Raw genomic sequence first — 19,282 nt, 5'->3', positions numbered from 1 at the left:
AGCTTACTAGAGTTAGATATCTGACGACTCTTCCCAACATCAGTGGTAGCCGATGTTGTTTTGGTAAACGTAAGCTGCCAGGGGAAAAAAGCAATGATGACGATACTGCCCTGATTTCACCTTATCGTAGTTAATCAGGCCATTTGAGATGCACCGTTGGTTTGTTGTCAAACATATAAAGTTATGAAACACGCTTTGATCAAAAAGGGTCCAAAACAATAAAAGCCAGCACGGTTTGAATTGCATGCAGCCGCACCGGTTTCCTCGTCGGCTCACCTGCTGCTGCAGCGTGGCCTTCGGGAAGCATGCCGTTTTGGAGCGAAACGAACATCATTTCCTTTAAACTGCAAAGAACCGCGTCCCTCACCCCCTAATCTGCACTCGGCATGCACTGAAATTAAAAGGTCTACAAGTTTGATAATGTGACTCGACGTTCTCTTCATCGAATAAGACATTCCTTGCTGGGTGGAGATAAACAAAGTACCACTTTGCTACTGGGAAAAACAGTTTGAACCGATGATGTCGGTCATCAGTCAGGCGATAAAATTTGGGGGGTTTGTTGCAGAGGGGTTCTAAAAAAGTTTACAATGCGCCACAGCAGCAGCTGAAGATCCATCATGCTACTACTACATTGTTTCCATACGCCGCAGCCTAGCAAGGCATACATTCATCTCAGCAAAGATGCTTGTTATGTTCACATATCTAATTTCACGATACATCCACGACAGATCTCTGCCACAAATCAGCAAGGTCGTGCGAGCATGCAGTTCATTGCACGTCCGAGTTCCACCAGGTCTGAGATAAATGAATATTCCGGTGTCACAAGTGCATTTAACCAGTAGCAAATTCCAGATGAAAGAAAAAGAAGAGTAGACCCCAGAATCAGCTTGAATTCATCAACGCTGCTGATGAGATCGATCTTTTTCTTGGTGGTTGCGCTGAGAGTTACACTGCCACCTACAACCACGAGCGATTATCCTTGCTTGCGCGGAATTAACTAAAGTGGAATTCCCGTTTGGCCGACGACTACAGTCCTGTAGTGGTAGACTGATTCAACTCCAAGCAAGCATGCTGGAAAAAATATCCGTGAGGTCTCTCAAGTGATTGATCCGGTCGCGTAACCAAATTGCCTCTTGCGCATAGCAGTGACGCCATAAAAAGCAAGTAGCTACCGTTGACAGCAGTTGGTGAGATACATATTGATTATGCTACTGAAAAAGTGTCCACGTAGTCGTCTCTCATAAAGCACAACGTCATCGCAACGAGGGCGAACTGTATATAGCGTATCCCCGAAATATTGGATTAAGAAGATAAAAGTGTATACAGACAGCAAGATGTCATGGACCTAGTTGTTTAGACGGCCCCTTTGTGAAACATCTAGACGTAAAAATAGAAGAGTGGTGCGTACCCAAACCTGCAGGGTAGGTGGATTCAGGGACATGGACCGAGAGGAAAATGGATATGCTATTCGTTAAGACGATCCAGGCTACGAATAAGCTGTGCTATCTTTTTCTTGGATCTTGTCCAAATGGAATGTGTGTGGTTGAAGAACGTTATTCCGTCATGTGCAAGGAATACAATGCATTTTGGTTTACCGCATGCCAAAGTGCAACAGCATGCAATGGCATATTTCAATGCAGCAATGGATGCCTCCGCAGCCAGTTCGGGTAGATCACCAAGTTGGCTACAATACTCGACAATGATTCTTTCGGGAGATAATGGATGATAATTGTGCTGTTGACCTTTCAAATAAACATTTCTACATAGTGGCATTCTTTCCGTTGAACCAGAGTCGGGTTCGCTCAGCCGACTGGATTTGGGAGGTGGGCGTTTGTGGCTCATATCCATGTTACCGCCGAGTCTTTACAAAATTGTACCTGGAGCAAAAAAATAAAAAAGTTTCTGTATATCTTTGAACCTTTGCCAGAAATGTGCTAGTGCGAAATGGATAGGTATATGCGGCGAAAATGCTGCTGCTCCCGAATATGGTTGGTTTCCAGTTGTGTATCTTGCTGCGTCCCCCCACCTTCCGTATGCCGTCGCGGCCCGTGCGAAACTCATACCCCCACTTTTTCCCCCCACTCACCCAAACAGACTCCTCAAAGCGAACGTTGGGAGCCGCAACTGTTCCTGAAAAGGGAAATAGGCTACCCAATCAGGCGAGCATTTTTCGAAACACCGAAATGTCTGGTCTGGCCCTTTGATCGCACGGGACAAACCAATTGCTTACCTTTGGCTCTCTTGTGTCACGGTTCGGGTGCTGTACATTGTTAAAAGCAACGGAAGCAAAGTGATAAAGGAACGACAAAGCTTGAACAGCGTTGCGGTTTTATTGTTAAGCTTGAGGAGAAGAGATGGTTAGCATAGCAACCAAGCAAAAAGAAAAAAGGAAAATGTACTAGAATCGAAACAAACCGTTTGTTCGCGAGTGAGTGGAAAGGGTCCGTACTTCTCTGATTTTGTCTAGGCCCTCTCTCTCTTCTCGCTTAACCTTCTTCTTCTTCTTTTCCTTTCCTCCCCCCACCTCCTTCCCTTTTGCTCTCTCGACATCTCTGCAACCTCATGACGCGCACGACACCGCCATCACTGGACGACCCGCCTCCAGGAACCTCAAGCAATAGCCGAACACAGTTTGCGTTTATACCCCGTTTTATACAACAGCAGCAACAACAGCAGCAGCAACCACCACTGTCGGCAAGCACGTCGTCGTCGCAGCAACAACAACAAACATTTGGTCAACGGTTCAAAGCAGCACTTCCATTTCCTCGATTCTATTCTGGTCCATCCGCCACTATTGGTCCAATTACGCCACCTATCACTTTTCACGATCCATCCAATTCATCCGCATTTTCATCATCATCAACATCAACATCATCAGCATCCATATTACCATCGCCCTTGCCAACACCGACATCTACCTCCTGCCGCGGCATCGGCGAGTCCGCAGCCGCGGCTGCACAGAAGCCAACAAAACGGCGGCGTTTATGGGACTCTACACACGTTATACACGACGCACACTGCTGCATGTTTAGAATTACCTTGGATTCCAAGGGAACGATAGGTAAAATCCTGGCAATTATGCATTCGTCGATGTCAAAAACTAAATCGCCCTCCTCCATCAAAGCCGCCCTCTGTTATTTACCGACTCGGTTTCAGGGTCTAATCGAATTTTATCACACTGTAAGTCATCTCGCTCGAAGAAAAAGCGAAAAGAAAAATGTAATACTCAATAATTTCTCTGCAGGAGATCCCGATACCATACCGAGGGCTGGGAATCGGCGACGTGATAGCGACGCAAGCATTTCGGTGGGCCGAAGCATGCGATCTGCTTGTCATTCCAAGCTGTCCCTTTGTAAAACGTCATTTAGCTAAACATACATCGTACAATTGCGTAGTCAAAAATGAAGATGAGGGTATAATGCGGCTAATCCAAGATAAAAGTGGTCTAGTTGTTGTGGAAAAGTAAAAAGCACGTACACATATATCATCTGTGGTTCCTTTTTTCCCTCTCTCTTTTCCTCTATTCAAGGTCAAGCAAATATGATCCAAAATCGTTATCACCTACTGCTAGATCTTTATATGTACGGAGCTATCGCCGTTAGCATTAAAGAATGTGCAGCAGAGAAAGATAATGCTCCTGGCGACGAGTCGCGAGCTGCTTGCACGAGGCTAAATGACATCCTTCGTTGGATTGATTGAGTACATTGCATCGCATATAATTTTCTGTTTTCTCTGTGATGGTAGCAGCAACAAAGAAAAAAAGATGAACTTAAACGGGGCATTTATCCTCTATTGATTGTCGTCTAAGGACACCAGACAGTTAATTGGCGGCTGGAGAGAAATGAAACAATGCGCGCGCGGATCTCCGCAATCAATTGTCGCGCCGCTGCGCGCGTCTTTGTCCTCTCTCTCACTCCTTTAACGTACCTGGCGCATCGCAATCGAGCTCCCCGCAAAAGAATGGCCTTTCCAGATGGACGGAACCCATGCAGTAAATGCGAGCAGGGCTACACCGACATTTATCGACTCGTTGTCCGATCAAACGCCTACGGCGGTCAAAAGTACCTGATCCATGCTCATCGCCATGAGAACCTGCAGCACATTTTGCTGCGGGTCTGCGAGCAATATCCGTCAGAGTGGACAAAGGACACGGTGTATTATTTTTACTTGGATATTGGAGGCGCATACTATGCAGTGGAGCACGCGTTTTGGCTTCGAGGTAAAACAATGCAGCAGCGCTCAAAAACCTTTTGTAAGAGATCACATGTCAAGTGACATATTTTTGACAGATAAGGACCAAGTCCTGATCACAACAGTCAGTAACCTTAACGAGCTTCCTGATATAAGCATGAATGCAGGTACTAATTCTTGGCTGCGGATTTGGCTTCCCGATTTGTACCTTCCTAATAACATTATTTAGTTCACGCTAGCTTGCGTCCAAACGTGCATTTGCAGCCACATCAAGAAGAAGGTATCCAGCGCATGATTACCATGGAGCGATCCCAACGTGGTGGAATTTTGGCAGACGATGTAAGCATTATACACACTGTGAATTGGTGGTGTGGTCAAGGATAATCTTATTAAATGACATTCGCAAAAAAAAAAAAAATGATAGATGGGTCTCGGCAAGGTAAGACAGCATACAACTCTGCAAAGCAGGTAAAATTGGTTGAGGAAGAGTAACATGACTGGCTAGACATTGCAAATGCTTTCCCTGATCATGCGTCAACAATCCAAACTGAATATGCGTTCTTGCACATTGGTCGTCGTACCGTCCCGAGGTGTAATGTATCAGAGTCAACATTGATACGGTTAAGAAATTATATTTAACGGTGGTACAAAAGGTTGCCGATCAATGGGCCGAGGAGATTCGTACAAAAACCACGTATGGCAGTATCCCATACTTTATCTACAATGAAGAAACAGTTGGTCTTTTAGAACGTAAATCTTGCTGTAATAATAATTCGTGATAGATTATATGGCTCATACTTTGCTTCTTATGCATAGAACCCGTTTTCCGGGTTGTTATTACTACCTACGATAGGCTGCGTGCAGAATATCGTAACCGGCAAATAAGCGGCATGGCAGCACCGTTGATCGATATGGAGTGGTTCCGCGTTGTCCTTGGCAAGTATTATTCTTTTGTCAAGTCTGTATTAGCACACTGCTGACACAAGGCTCCACGCAACACTTTTTTCGAATAGATGAATCCCACAAAGTACGATCCATGAAAACTCTAGTAACAGAATCCGTCTTGGAACTGCAAGCGAGATACCGCTGGTGTATCACGGGTACTCCGTTGCAGAACGATATCTCAGAGTTGCACCCGATTTTTGCTTTTCTGCAGATAAATATTCCTCTTAAGCAAAGACAGAATGTCGACTATATTTCCACGGTCCTCAAGCAGCATATGGTGCGACGAACAAAGAAGTCGCTGCAAACAGCCCTCACTATCCTTCCACAGAGAGAGAACAGAGTAGAACTCCAGTTCACCGATGCAGAGCGAGCCCTGTACGACTATCTAGAACGAGTTCTCTACAAACAAATTCAAAACTGGCGCAGGAATGGACATGCAGAGAACGCCCGGACAGCGTCTTCGTTGCTGTATCTGCGCCTCAAACAAAGTAAGTCGGTTGGCGGAAGCATTTGGCTGCATGCGACATTGCTTAACATAGTATCAGCTTGTGGACACTACCAGATCTTGCTTTCAAAGTTTCCAAACCTCATTCCGATGGTGCAGAGCGGGCAAGAGAACACGCTCGTAGAGACTCTGAACACCGATGATAGAACGCCTGCGGAACGTTCCACTGCACAGGATGAAGATACAGAACTGAACGAAGTCATGGATGTCATTGGCGACTACTAGTAAGTATCAACTTACGTAAAACGAAAAGAAGGAAGATTGACGCGCAAATTTACACTTAGCGAACAATTTGGAGATGAGAACGAACTGCCAGACATGGGTGCTTTGCAAAAGTTGCCGTTTATAGGACACTCGACAAAAGTAGCATGGCTCATCCGGTTCCTTAAAGGGACTTTGCAAAGGAGTGTTTCTGACAAGATTGTTGTCGTGACACAATTCGTGGATCTCTTGCTTGTCATTTCAAACGTCCTGACGACAATCAATATCCGCCATTCTTCGTGTAAGGTGAAATGTCTACGTGCTTTTTTTTAGGGACAGAAGAATTTCTGAAGAGAGAAATAGATCACGGCGACATGTCATCAACTGCAAGATCCGTGAGCTTACGACAGTTTAACCACATGGCCGAGTATCGGGTAATGCTCCTTTCACTGAAGGCAGGCGGTATCGGGTTGAATCTGCAGCGAGCGAATCATATGGTGATTCTCGATCGCTGGTGGAATCCAGGTAAGATTTCATACAATGATCTGTGCGCACATTGTGATACTAAGTTTTTTCTTTAATGTCTTGCATCCCAACAGCCACAATGGGTAAGATTGGCAACATTCAGTTAGATCAAAAATGATATCTGATAGTTGTTTTTAGATCAAGCCATCGCGCGTATTCATAGAATGACGCAGCTCAAGCAGACGTTTATTCACACAGTCGTCATCAAGGACACCATTGAGGAAGGTCTCCTGGATAACGTGCTCGCAAAAAAAAGTGCATTGTTCAAAACAGTTGTGGAGGAGGAAGACGATTTCGCGGCGCTGGTCGACGACGACTTTTAATCCTACCTCTGTCCGTTTCTCACATTTGCTCTTGCTTTCTGTCATATACCCCACTTGTACAGCGCCATGTTCCTTCTCACTGCCCGCTTAATTATTTTCATTGATGTATATACGATTCTTTGAAAAGACCAAATGAAATGCAAAGTAGCTTGCAATGCCACTACTTTTGCTCTGTTGCGAACTGAACAAAGCACCACTCTGACAACGCCTGGTTTGAAAACGTGATATCCAATGGCATTTATATTTTAGCATCGCTGTTAGAACCACAAGGGTCTAATTTGTAGTAGGGAATGCAAAAATGGCCAAAGAAAAACTTGCTCAGATGAAGAGCACACGCGGTGGAGGAAGAGTGAAGGAACAAGGATAAAGGCCTATCCTTAAACGAGAGAGAGAAACTTAGTGAATGTTTGTTATTTTCCGCCACCTCCTGCATGAGGGGGAGCTTGGGCCATCCGCACTGCAGGATGCTTTTATCTTTGCATCGAGAACGTGGTAGTGACAACAGCGGCGTGCTGTACCAATTGCTGCCGCCGCCATAGATTTCGGAGTTTCAAGGGAAATATTGTCCTCGAAGTCGATCATGTGTTGCTATAGCGACAATATCTTCGGGAGCCTATCGTTTTTCTTTTGCTTTCTTTTCTCTTTTCCTTCTTTCTGCTCTTGACAATTTCTCACTATTTTATCGATTGGGCCTCGATCTGAGCGAGATTCAACACGAAGTAGGCGGGAAACAGAGAACTCTTGTCGGCAAATGTGCTATTGATACACGAAACCCAAGAACGAGGAATTCAGAGTTCTACAAAAAATAAAAATACACCACATACAAACCTCACTACTAGGAGTACGGGCATGCAGGACAGCAAGTGGTCGCCATCTCAGGAATCAGCACCTGTCTACCTTCCACTTCAGAGCAACAACTATGCTTACCGCGAAGCCCTCGACGGGTCAGGGCCGAACGAAGGCGAGACGACAATGCATAGGTAAGTTTTTTTCCACTACTACACGGCCCTTTTTTTTTATTTGGGACCCTTAGTGGCCATGCCCAGAATGGAAAGAGGACAGTGAACAATAAGGCAGTTTTTACTTGAAATTGACGTTAAATTTTCCGCGTATAGGATGATGTCTTCTCTGACACAGCCAGGAACGCCTCGGCCAGATACCATCTCGCTACCACCTACACCGCTCGTCGATGGCAACAAGTCTCCGCCGGAGCGGCCGAGCCTCCAGGCACGCCCGGCCAGTTTCACGAGCATGTCAACTTTCCCGTCCCATCCATATCAACTGGGCCCTCCAATCAGAAAGCGCAGAGCAGACTCGATCTTCTCGTTTGAGATGGGGCCGTCTTTCTCGAGCACCAAGCAACTCCACGAACTGTTCAGTTTAGATCAAACCAATGGGTAAAAAATCATCGAATATTTTTCTCGGCGTCTTATTGGTTGATCTCACCATTAGAATTAAAGATACCAAGTGCAACTTCAGGCCAAGATGGACCGCGGATTTTTCCGGGCGGATCAGGACTGGGCATGTTACCGTCGCAACTACTTTCAAGTCAGCGCGACTTTTGACGTCCACGGCATCAATTACCTCTTGCAAGGCCCCGAGGTGCCGTGCCTGCTGCGGAAATCAGACCAGCAGCAGCAGGAACTTCGCCAAGTTGATTACTTCTCAATCGGTGTCAGCGCCTGCGTATCCAATAATACCGACAAGAAAATTGAACTCGTGCAGCATACCCCAAAAAGAGACAAAGGTCCACAAATGGTACCGAAACCGCAGGCCGTGCGCGCAGGTGGCAACCTGCACCTCGCTTCCGTAGGCTCGAGCCACCACATTGTTACCTTTGAGAGAATGCAGTTCAAGACTGCCACAGCAAACAACGGCAAACGGCGCGCGGCACAGCAATACTACGAAATCGTTATTAGTCTCTATGCCAATACCTGCCACGGAGAATCAATCTTGGTAGCAACTTGCCACTCGGCGCCTCTCGTCGTCCGCGGCAGAAGTCCAGGTCACTATGCGGATTCACATACCCGATACAGACATAGCTTGACTGCTGCTGCAGCCAATGCTCCCCCGCCTCCCCCGCCTCCCCCGCCGCTGGGTCATCATCACCACCACGACCAGCCTAACGGTAACCACCCTGCTGCTGGTAGTATGATGCCACCACCTCCGCAACCGGACAGAGCAGCGCATTTGCCACCACCACCACCACCCGGAGCAACTCAGGCAAGGTTCATGAGCTTGCCAACCTCACCTGTCAGCGACTTTGGACCCTACTCGCCCTACAGCAGCTATGGATACCACGTCGCATACTCACCGCATGCGCCAGAACCGCCGCATCACCAACCGCCGCCGCCACAGTCGCATATAAGCACTTCAGGAGTACATTATCCTACTCACGCGTCGCAGCAAGACCAGTCATCATATTTTGCTCGACCAGAGGACAAGGCGATGATGCCTCCTCCCCCTCATCCTACGCAGCAACAGCAGCAACAGCAGCATTCGTTGATGTATGACAGGTCATCGCCCTATTACGGAGACTCGTCGTATCCTCCCACCAGGGACAGCGGGGAGATGCTGGACGATAAACTGCCTTCAACGAGCGTACCGTCCTCTGCACCAGCAAGTTTCTCAACAGCGCCAGGATACCCGCCTTATCCTTACGAAGACTACGGCGCTTCGTATACTCCTCCCACGTCATCGTAAAAATCACATTACGCGGCTGGTCCGTCTTTTCTTTCTCTTTTTTGCACAACAGGACGAAGAGGGTGTGTGTATGTGTGGTAAAATGGTAAGGCTATCATTTAGGATTTCTCTCTCTCTTTCTACGGTCTTATATAGTCTCTTTTTGGTATTTTATTTCTATCCATATATCACATATATCCATTATAGCTTTCTTATATGCATATGCTTCCCTGCTAGTCTACCTTTCCGTTTCTCTCTCTACTATGTACACTTTTTACTTTGCTGCTAAATCAAGAGCTTGTATTCTCAGCTGATGTTCCTCCGGTATAAATTATGCTCAATCATGTGTAACAAAAACGTAATATTGGCGGCTCACATCCCCACCACCATCGAGCATTTTTTTTTCTCCTCCACCTCTCTCTTCCCGATTCAACAAGATTGTCAACTGATTTATGTACGCGAACAAGATTTTTAACAAAGCCAATACATATTTGTATTAGGAGAGAAGAAAAATAATCAATTTTGAAAAAAGGCCCTCTGGATTATTAGCAATAAATGGGGACGATCCTTTATATCCAATAAAGTACAACAGTGATGGAGCAGTAGTGCTGGTTTCTCTTTCCAGAAGAAAAGGAGGAAAAAGTTTAATCGAGCCAAATGTTGCACAAACCCACATTTTGAATGCTTCTTCTATGCAAGGACGATTACAGATTACCTAAACAATCATGGCTGAGGTTTCCCAATTGGGCAAACATGTTCTTGGAAGCATACACGCGGGCTGCTATTTCCGCCTTCAGAAAAAATGTAGAGTAACATCCTGAACGAACATTTGCAGTTTCTGCCACACGCCTGCAAGCTAGGCTGCTTCACTCTTTATGTTGACTTTGCAGTGAAGATTATTATTATTGTTACTGCTTTCACTCAAGGTCAAAACACGGACTGGATATGCATCTTGCTTTGCTGTTGCGCACACTCACTCGCTAAGCCCTCACATCGTTGCATCTGATTGAAGCAGAGAATATCTCGAGCTGATACTGCTACTGCTGCTTGTACATTACACATTGGTTTTCACCTCTGGAGAGTCCTTGGAGTTATATACCAACCTGAAGACCGGTGTATCTCTGTGTGTGAGAGAAAATACCAATTCATTCACGCATTTCAAATCTCTTTAATAAGCACATTATCCCAAGTTTAAATCAGTGTGCCGTTTTGTTCCTCCTTACTTTCATCATCATTATTATTAAAGTCAATAAGAGGATAAACAGACACAACATTATTGTACTGAATCAAAAAGAGATGCACCGTAAAATGGTGTTGATGTTTTTTATTATGCGCTTTTATCGTACTTTCTACATGGCGGACTACATGGGATAGGGTAGAGTATCTATATTGATGAAGATGATTAGTTAATTTGTTCTTATGAGTACAGTATGTATACATGCAAGGTCAATATAACGTCGAAAGACATTGCTAATTTTGATAATTGATTTCTGGGATGATTACTTGTTGGCTAGTATCCATTCCTCCAGTGTCTGCGGCTTGTATTCACGAACCGGGCGCAACATCGAATACGCGATAATGTGTGGTATTTGAGCTTGCGTTGTCAGGACGTCGTACATGGCAGAAGCCGGAATTCGCTGGAACTATATATCACGTCCCAAATGTTTGGAAAGGATAGCTGCACGTTCTACAGGTGTCAGCCAGTCGCCCGTCATTTCGTAGACGGCATCTCCGTGTTTCTCGATATGTTCCTGGAATATGATGGCCGCGAGGGCTCCGATATCGTCGGGTGAGATCCATTCTTCAACCATGTCTTCTGGATAGGCTCCGAAAATCTTGTTGGATGACTTGATCGTGGCAATTTCCTGGCGTAAATGATCTGACATGAAGCACGTCGGTCGCAAGCAGACGTACGTTCCACCGCGGTTGGGAATATCCAAGATGGCTTTTTCGCATCCAAAGAGCGACGCCCAAGAACGATTGGCGCCAACCTGGCGCGAAGTTGGCAGTACCTGACACATCCACAATCTGCTTCACACCTGCATTGTATGCTATCTCTGCGATGGCAGGTTTCACTTGAGACATGTTGGCGCTGTAAGGAGTAACCATAAACAGACGTGTGTGGCCCTAGATAGCTTTCCTGAGCAGCGTCAGATCAGACAGGTCTCCCTTGACAGTATTCAGTTGCTTAGCGTCCTGAAACAGGCTGCTGGCATTGGTAGGATCGCGCGTATAGAGTGTTGTTGAGATATCGGCCTTGATTAGATCTCGTACGAGCTGCTTGCCACTGTTGCTAGTGCCACCAACTACAAAAATTCGATCCGTTGCGTTGCTGTTAGCCATAATGCAATGAGTTATTACTCAATAATGTTTTTACTCAGCATGTTCATGCACCATCCACTTTATACTAGAAAGACACGGATCCATGTCGGCCCGCAGTCCTTAAAGCCTTACTTTGTTGACGAACATCCTCCGCATGTCCGCACTATGTGGTTGCCAAAATAGGAACCACCTTACCGCATTCATGAACAAAATTGGTCAAAACATAAATAATTCAACATAGAGTCTTTGCTTTGATAGTTCTGTTAATAATTGAACAAGTCATTCGAGTTCTCTAGGACACATCACTGTTATGATTGAAAAGAAAGCCTGCGTTTTCGGGCACACCGGTACTTTACCCGGAGAACATCGTCTCATAGACGCTCATACATGCAGTACACCATTCTGTTCGTATGACTAGCTCCTTACTTGATCAGAGTACTTCATCTTTAACGTGCGTTCGCTACGTCAAGGCCTCGTATCTGGGAAACACTCGAAGACGACATGCTTTTTGATGAAGAAGACACCGAGATCCGGCCCCAGTTTTCAGCCTTTGAAGGCCGTAAATTAGGTGAAGGTGGTTTTGGCGCCGTGTATGCTTGTCGGTACGCGGACCAAGATGCCACCGTCAAGATCTTTGTCACCGTTACTGACCTTTGGGACGGCGCAGCGTATGCCAAAGAGACAAAACTGCTCAAGATATTGCGGCACGACAACAATGTCATCAAGTTTTACGATGTGCTCTCGTTGAGTGGCTCCCTGGCGAAAGTGCTTCAGTCGGGATTTCTGGACGATAAAACCTAAAGCAAAGGAGCGGATCACGTTTAAAATTCTTAACGGCATCGAGTATCTCCACAAATCCACAGCGATCTCAAGTCCGTGAATATTCTTCTCGCAACGGAATATACTGCCAAAATATGTGATTTCGGATTGGCAACAGTTGTGGAAGCTGCTAATAAGGGGAAATTCTACAGGCGGTTGAGGTCGTTGCAATGGAAAGCACCGTAGCTTCTCAATGAAAATTACCTGTTTACACACGTGAATCCGATAACTTTGCACTCGGCTGGGTGCTATGGGGGATGATAACCAAAAAAAAGCCCATATCACGAAGTAATCTACAATTCGACGGTTGTCAAGGATAAAATACGGCGAGGCGAGCAAGAGAAGATACCAAAGATACGCCAGACAAGTACGCTACGATGCTACACCGCTGCCGGTGCTTTGAACCAGTTGAACGACCTAGTGTAGGATAGCTGCGGCTTATTCTTTGCTATAAACCTGGCGACGATGCCGCTGAACGAGTACTCATCGAAAAATCAGAGCCTGATTTGGATATCAGCAATGCTGTAGATAATATTACAACAGAGAGCATTTTCTCCAGCGATTGGAGCAGCGTGATGGTGTCTTCTTGCTACGGAGCAGATGAAACACGTACCGCCAAAGCGGCAAGCGAACAAGAACCATCCCTATCGTCAAGTGATCGGCTGAGCACCTTCACAGGATCACACTGTGAAAAAAGTAAGTTCTCCCCCGCCTTGGAGCCCATGCAGCAGGAAAACACTCGATTCTCCAAGACAGACAGCATTGTGGGTTCCCTTACTATTATCAAACGCATACGCTCTGTAATGCTAGAAAACTCGCTCACACTCATAGTAACAGCGATTGTTGCCAAGGTGTGATCATAGCTATTTCTTTAGAGACTAGGAAAAAGATCTTGCTTGTTTCTCGGCAGCAGCAGAGCAGGGCCTAGCGGATGCTCAGTACGGTTTCGATATAATGTACGACAAGGCTGTGTTGTGCCAGAGGATCCAAAGAAGGCATCTTATTGTTATACTCTCGCAGCTGATCAAGGGTATGTTCTTGTACCATGTACTGAAAAGGATGTGGCGTTAATAAAAATTACAACAAGACAAAGGAACTTTGGATACAATCAGCGAACGAAGGGCACGCTGGCGCATACTTTAATCTGGGTCAAATGTATGACAAATTGACCAGGCGTTCGAGTATTACCAAATAGTCAGCCAATGAGGGAGATAACTTGGACCAGATAAGGCTCGGACGATTGTGCCATGCACTTGAAAGGAATACAATATGTCTTATGGACCTCTGTTGAACTCTGCTATGCAAGGAGACACTGAGACGCAATACATACTGGCAATGTATTTCAACGGATGGGCCGTTAGACGGGATACTAGGAAGATGGTCGAGTTACTACCGCAGCAGACCAAGGTTACAGGCGGGGTTGCACAACTTGGGAATATTATACTTTGCTGGCCTACACCCTGTACATCGTGACAAAAAGAAAGGTGCCGAACACTTTCTTCGAGCAGTTGAAGCTGGAACCATGGGTCCCTGGACACCTTGAGACAATTATATCTTCGGGGAGAAACTGTGGAAACAGGATACGTGCATGCTTTAGATTCCTGTATGGAGCCAGCGGAGCCGGGAGATGTCTTCGCAGTATTCAATCTAGGGGACTTATTCTATCAATATGATTATGAAAAAACAAGACTACACGAGGAGCGAAAAATTGTATAAGGAAGCGAAATATCAAGGAGACAAGGAGACATGTCGTGTTTTGGTCGCTTATTTCAAGAACCTACTACCAAAGAACAGAGAATTGCAAAGGGTCTAGAATGGTATATCAAAGCTGCAGATCTTGGAAGTATTGAAGCACAAATGCGACTGGCTGAGACGTACTTCACTGGATTTGTCGTGAAAAGAGATCATGCAAAAACTCTCGAATTTTACAAAAAAGCGGCAGATCAAAGACACGCTGAAGCAAAGTTTCAATAGGCAAGATGTATGAACTTGGACAAGGTGTGCCTCGACATTGCGCGAGAGCGTTCGAATTCTACAAATTATCCGCAGATCAAGGGTTACCGTTGCGCCAGCAAGACTGGGTTGGCTGTATGAGCATGGTCTTGGAGTACAACAAGATTATCAAAGGACTGTTGAACTATAAAAGCAAAGCGTGATTAAGGATGCCGAGATGCGATGATGAATTTGGCATGGATGTATCAAAATAACGTGGGCACTGAAAAGGATCTATCCAAGGCTTTCACCCTGTATCAGGATTGCACTAGACTAGGAGACGAAAGAGCTCAGTATCACTTGGCACATATCTAAATGATGGTGCTTTACCCAGAAGTCGTGCAAAAGCGATTGAATTGCTCGAAAATTCTGCGAAGATGGGCTACGCAAAGGCAAAGTCAACATTGATATCGCTAGAAACAAACGACTAAATTATTATCCAAGCACGTCTCATGCTTTGCCCGTATTTTTGCTTAAAAATAACGGTCAATATAGCTAAATGCTATTTTCTGGTAGATAGATGCATAGCTTTTTGCAATAATCCAGCATCCTCTCGGTCTTGTATCGAAAACTAAGTGGATCCTCAAGCAGGCATTAACAATTTACTACCAGTCGTACCAAGGGACGCGGTTACTGCCATTATTTTGAAATTGGTGGTTAATCCATACTAGAATCCACAACTTTTTAGACAAATTAATTCCACATAACATCTGCTCTAAACTTTTAGCTATGTTAACATCAAACAGCTTAAAACAGAGTGGGACAATGCATTCTAGTACAGACATGACTGTTATTCTTCTCAGCTCAAGGAATTTGGCTTTTTAGCTGACATCCGACCTTGGAGATACTAGCGACAGCTTGCATAGCTTGAACTGTATGATGCAAACTTTGAAAACCTTTTTCGAATGCAGTATACAATGGAGTATGTATTGGTGCGTCGGAATCAAACTTGTTGCGTTATAATACTACTATTCAGCCAGACTATCACATCGAAAGCCTGTCTTCACTAAAAGATTATCTGCAATTTCGTCAAAAACGTAATCAGCAAATACGATTGAATGTATTGAACCAGAGCATCAGTTTTTTTGGAAACATAAATTATTTGCGCGAGGGAATGATTGCACCGTAGTTCTAGATTTGAGGGTGTCAGGGCAACAAAAATGTCAGCCAAGTGTGTGTTGGGTTTGAAATTTCCAGCTCAAGCACCAAAAGGGATTCGATTGCCTGCCTCCCAAAAGTTCCTCCTCTCCACTTTCATCAACATGGTACGTTGAGTAGTTGTCATGGGCGACGGCGTGCAGTACGGACATGGGACGGCAACGATGATGGATGATGGATGCTACAAGGGAGAGATGGATGGATGGAATTACGTATCTTGAGAGGGTGAAATGGATGCCGGTCGCCCAGGTTGCCGCCCAAAGGATCGTCACTCACGCATTTTCAATTGTTTGCAGGGAAAGAAGGACCAAGTTCCTACTTCGTCTTCCGGCGGAAAGAAGGCCAAGAAGGCATGTATAGTAAATAGAGTAGACAGGCAATGCTGGAGTCGCTGACATGTTTGCTACAGAAATGGTCTGCCAAGAAGGTCAAGGACAAGGCCAACAACATGGTCGTCCTCGATAAGCCCACCTACGAGCGTCTTTTCAAGGAAGTTCCCACTTACAAGCTCATCACCCAGTCCGTGCTTGTCGACCGTCTTCGTCTTAACGGCTCTCTTGCACGCGTTGCTATCAAGGAGCTCGAATCCCAAGGTCTCATCAAGCCCCTCATCCGTCACCACTCGCAGATCATCTACAGTAAGTTACAGGATACATCAATTATACCGGAATCGTTCGGTTTGCTCACATTCTTGCTTTTTTCCTTTGCAGCTCGCGCCACTGGTGATGACAAGAAGGCTGCTAACGACGAAGAGTAAATTCGGCATTTCTTTAAATAAAGAAAGCATGGCATTGAACCTGATGTCTGCATAAGTGTGTAAATATCGAGAGTGCGTGCATTCATGTGTCTATCATGGTGTACATGTAACATTATTCATCGTTGAGTTTGCAACGAACGTTATAGCTCGATGCTCTTACTTTCTAAGGAGAAGAAAGCGTATCGGATATGTAATTATTTGCTTTGCTGCTAATGAATGGTATCTAACAAGAGCAAACGATTGCAGATCCTCTTTTCATTTTGGCTGCAAATTGTTTGGCGAGAAACGTCAGACGGCACACACGGAGTCCGAATGTTCAACATGCGCATCATCATCTAACCGTGACCTGAAACCCTTTGACCCTCTTTTCCCTATGCATCATGTCCGCGCCCATTCCAGGTGACAAGTATATACGAACATTGGCGCATTACTTGGACGCGAATGAAGCGAGGCTGGTTGCGCCACCGCCGCTACCAAGCCAGCACCAGCACCAACAGCCCAAACCTGTTAACGGTTCCGATGTCCCTAGCCTTTCCTCAGCCGTCAGCTCCCTTTTTGGTGGCCTGTCAACAACCTTAAGCAACAACAATAATAATAGCAATGCTGGAAGCAGCAGCAGCAATGCTGCACCAAGTGCAAAAGCTTCCAGCAGACCAAGCTCTATAATCGGCATGCAGATTCCCTACATGTCTTTGCTTGCTGCCGCCTCGCCAAGTTCGTCAGCATTGTCAGCAATGCCGTACATGCCACCACGATCGACTCTCCACCTTGACGTACATCACCTGTACTTTTTACTCGTGCAGTTTGAGCATTTGGGCCTAGATATCGGCGATCCGGCTTTGTTGGGCGAGATACCGGCGGCCGCCGTGGTTGAAACAGAAACGTCAGTCGAAGACGAGACGAAGGCACCGTCCATTATGTCTGTCGGTTCCATCGCATCGACCATGTCAACGTTGTCGCTTTCATCAGGCTGGAGCCTCTGGCAGAAGAAGGCTCCACAGACGCGGCCGCTGTACGAAGATGTGGAGCATATCTACAAGTTTTTAGCACGCGTATCTGCGCTCAAAATTGAAATGAACTTGCACGTAGATCCTCAGAATGGAACGACGCAGAGTAGTCAACGAGTTATAGTAGGCTATGAAAAGCCGCTTCCACAGGACGGTTCTGTGATATTTTCGCTTACGCCGTTCCGGAAGCTGGAGTTTCTTGAACTTGCAGGCGTGCATCCTCGATGCATTGACGGATGGCTTAGCCTGCATACTCGTCTCAAGAGCCTGGTTATCACAAAAGCTGGGGTTGAGGATGCGGCGGATGTGCTAGAAACTCAAGTAAAAGATGGATGGGAACGACACAGTGTCGATCAAGAGAAAAGATCGCCGGAATGGAGTCAGCTGAAAATGCTTTCCCTTGCAGATAACAACTTGACAACGTTGGATTCCGAGCCTTTGCAATTGATACGATCGGTGACGCATCTGAATTTATCCAGTAACTTGTTGATTGATGTCCCAGCAGCATTGTCGAATCTGTACAACCTTCAATCGCTCAACTTGTCATACAACATGATTTCATTCACTACTGGCATTAATACCGTATTGGGAAATATACAAGAATTGGATCTTCGTGGTAATCGCTTGACCGTGCTTGCTGGATTGGATCGGCTGTGGTCGCTGGAGAGAATTGATTTACGAGATAACCGAATTGAGGACGCTGGAGAGGTGGGTCGTTTGACCGTACTTCCGAACATTGAAGATATTTGGGTACAAGGCAATCCGTTCACCGTACTACAGGTAAAAAAGAAGAAAACTCTCAAAATAGCCCAACTCAAATTCTCGTTCGCTATGTGCTTACTATATTGGTGATAGCCCGAATATCGAGTTAATCTTTTCATTGCATTTAAATCCAGCGATTTGGATATCCAGCTGGACGGGACACGGCCCACATTTGCTGAGAAACGCAAAGTCAGTACGGCAACAGCAAAGAATGATTACCAGGCTCCTGCAGCCGCCATAGCAACAGACACTGCTTCTAACAAGAAAGCAGGTGCAGCATGGCCGACGGCACATGCGAGCGGCAACGATGGCAACGAAGGAGGAGCAGATGCCAACAAAGCATGTGAAGGTGAACAATATAAAATCGCGAGGGCAAAGACAAAGAAGGCAAAACGATATGTGCGACTTGGAAAGACAGACGAGCCATTGCGAGAGAAAACGGACGAAGACCATAATAAGCACATGCATCGATTGGCTGAGCTTGAGGAAGCGGTGCAGCATGAAGCTTTGTCACGGAGAAATTCGGCTTCCTCTAAACATAAACGTTCACGTTCCAAATCAAGACGCGCCAGATCGCCTACAGGCGCCGATGAAATTAAAGGCAGCCGTCGCTCGCTGTCACCGACATCAGAAACTTTTCGACGAAAAATCGAATCGATGCGACGGGAAGCCGGAACAGAATGGCTTCGAGTGCTTCAGGAAATGGAGCTTGGACAGAACCAAGACTCGTGATCTCCCCAACTTTCTTCTCTCCTCTCTAATGACAATCTTTCCCTTTTTTTCGACTCTGCAAAGGCATATCTTGGCATTTATACCAGTTTGTGTGATTTACTACAATCAATCATATATATCTGTTTGATATTGATCTGCATGCTCCATATTTACTTTTTGGAGACTGGTTGCGCAAAAAAAAAAAAGTGTGGGAGAGTATAAAAGCTAAGACCCAACACGGTGCACCTTTTTGGAATCGAAATTGTTGTTCCTCTTTCTTCTCTTCTCTCACTCTTATTCACTCTCCCTTCCTTTTTTTCTTCTTCTGCGACTCTTTCTCCTCTTTAACGCATACCCGAGCACACGCGCGCACCTAATGCAC

General features: G+C 45.7%; 8 protein-coding genes across 8 annotated transcripts; 6 read left to right on the top strand and 2 right to left on the bottom strand.

The window, feature by feature from the left end:
- Window positions 1-1,464: 1,464 nt before the first annotated feature.
- VTP01DRAFT_4451 (uncharacterized protein) lies at window positions 1,465-1,848 on the bottom strand (the record flags this gene model as incomplete). The annotated part of the gene is made up of 1 exon (XM_069383134.1): window positions 1,465-1,848. One exon carries the CDS (start codon window positions 1,846-1,848, stop codon window positions 1,465-1,467), a length of 384 nt encoding a protein of 127 aa, XP_069243865.1.
- A 714-nt stretch (window positions 1,849-2,562) lies between these two features.
- VTP01DRAFT_4450 (uncharacterized protein) lies at window positions 2,563-3,466 on the top strand (the record flags this gene model as incomplete). The annotated part of the gene is made up of 3 exons (XM_069383133.1): window positions 2,563-3,061; window positions 3,125-3,180; window positions 3,245-3,466. 3 exons carry the CDS (start codon window positions 2,563-2,565, stop codon window positions 3,464-3,466), a joined length of 777 nt encoding a protein of 258 aa, XP_069243864.1.
- Window positions 3,467-3,960: 494 nt separating this feature from the next.
- Window positions 3,961-6,690, top strand: VTP01DRAFT_4449 (uncharacterized protein; the record flags this gene model as incomplete). The annotated part of the gene is made up of 13 exons (XM_069383131.1): window positions 3,961-4,219; window positions 4,290-4,358; window positions 4,421-4,530; window positions 4,616-4,630; window positions 4,697-4,783; window positions 4,845-4,941; window positions 5,008-5,127; window positions 5,205-5,624; window positions 5,682-5,865; window positions 5,926-6,143; window positions 6,206-6,367; window positions 6,442-6,450; window positions 6,506-6,690. The coding sequence occupies 13 exons, from the start codon at window positions 3,961-3,963 to the stop codon at window positions 6,688-6,690; spliced, it is 1,935 nt and encodes a 644-aa protein (XP_069243863.1).
- An 849-nt stretch (window positions 6,691-7,539) lies between these two features.
- Window positions 7,540-9,393, top strand: VTP01DRAFT_4448 (uncharacterized protein; the record flags this gene model as incomplete). The annotated part of the gene is made up of 3 exons (XM_069383130.1): window positions 7,540-7,670; window positions 7,806-8,087; window positions 8,151-9,393. The coding sequence occupies 3 exons, from the start codon at window positions 7,540-7,542 to the stop codon at window positions 9,391-9,393; spliced, it is 1,656 nt and encodes a 551-aa protein (XP_069243862.1).
- A 1,478-nt stretch (window positions 9,394-10,871) lies between these two features.
- VTP01DRAFT_4447 (uncharacterized protein) lies at window positions 10,872-11,715 on the bottom strand (the record flags this gene model as incomplete). The annotated part of the gene is made up of 4 exons (XM_069383129.1): window positions 10,872-11,015; window positions 11,064-11,317; window positions 11,385-11,464; window positions 11,534-11,715. 4 exons carry the CDS (start codon window positions 11,713-11,715, stop codon window positions 10,872-10,874), a joined length of 660 nt encoding a protein of 219 aa, XP_069243861.1.
- A 289-nt stretch (window positions 11,716-12,004) lies between these two features.
- VTP01DRAFT_4446 (uncharacterized protein) lies at window positions 12,005-14,669 on the top strand (the record flags this gene model as incomplete). Its single annotated transcript, XM_069383128.1, has 5 exons — window positions 12,005-12,102; window positions 12,165-12,459; window positions 12,945-13,343; window positions 13,396-13,543; window positions 14,488-14,669. 5 exons carry the CDS (start codon window positions 12,005-12,007, stop codon window positions 14,667-14,669), a joined length of 1,122 nt encoding a protein of 373 aa, XP_069243860.1.
- Window positions 14,670-15,788: 1,119 nt separating this feature from the next.
- VTP01DRAFT_4445 (40S ribosomal eS25 domain-containing protein) lies at window positions 15,789-16,420 on the top strand (the record flags this gene model as incomplete). The annotated part of the gene is made up of 4 exons (XM_069383127.1): window positions 15,789-15,875; window positions 15,960-16,022; window positions 16,073-16,301; window positions 16,374-16,420. 4 exons carry the CDS (start codon window positions 15,789-15,791, stop codon window positions 16,418-16,420), a joined length of 426 nt encoding a protein of 141 aa, XP_069243859.1.
- Window positions 16,421-16,800: 380 nt separating this feature from the next.
- Window positions 16,801-18,921, top strand: VTP01DRAFT_4444 (uncharacterized protein; the record flags this gene model as incomplete). The annotated part of the gene is made up of 2 exons (XM_069383126.1): window positions 16,801-18,207; window positions 18,283-18,921. 2 exons carry the CDS (start codon window positions 16,801-16,803, stop codon window positions 18,919-18,921), a joined length of 2,046 nt encoding a protein of 681 aa, XP_069243858.1.
- Window positions 18,922-19,282: the final 361 nt, after the last annotated feature.

Source organism: Rhizomucor pusillus, assembly GCF_041956525.1.
Source record: "Rhizomucor pusillus strain CBS 183.67 unplaced genomic scaffold VTP01scaffold_2, whole genome shotgun sequence".
NCBI classification, from domain to species: domain Eukaryota; kingdom Fungi; phylum Mucoromycota; class Mucoromycetes; order Mucorales; family Lichtheimiaceae; genus Rhizomucor; species Rhizomucor pusillus.
This window is presented reverse-complemented; position numbering and strand designations above follow the sequence as displayed.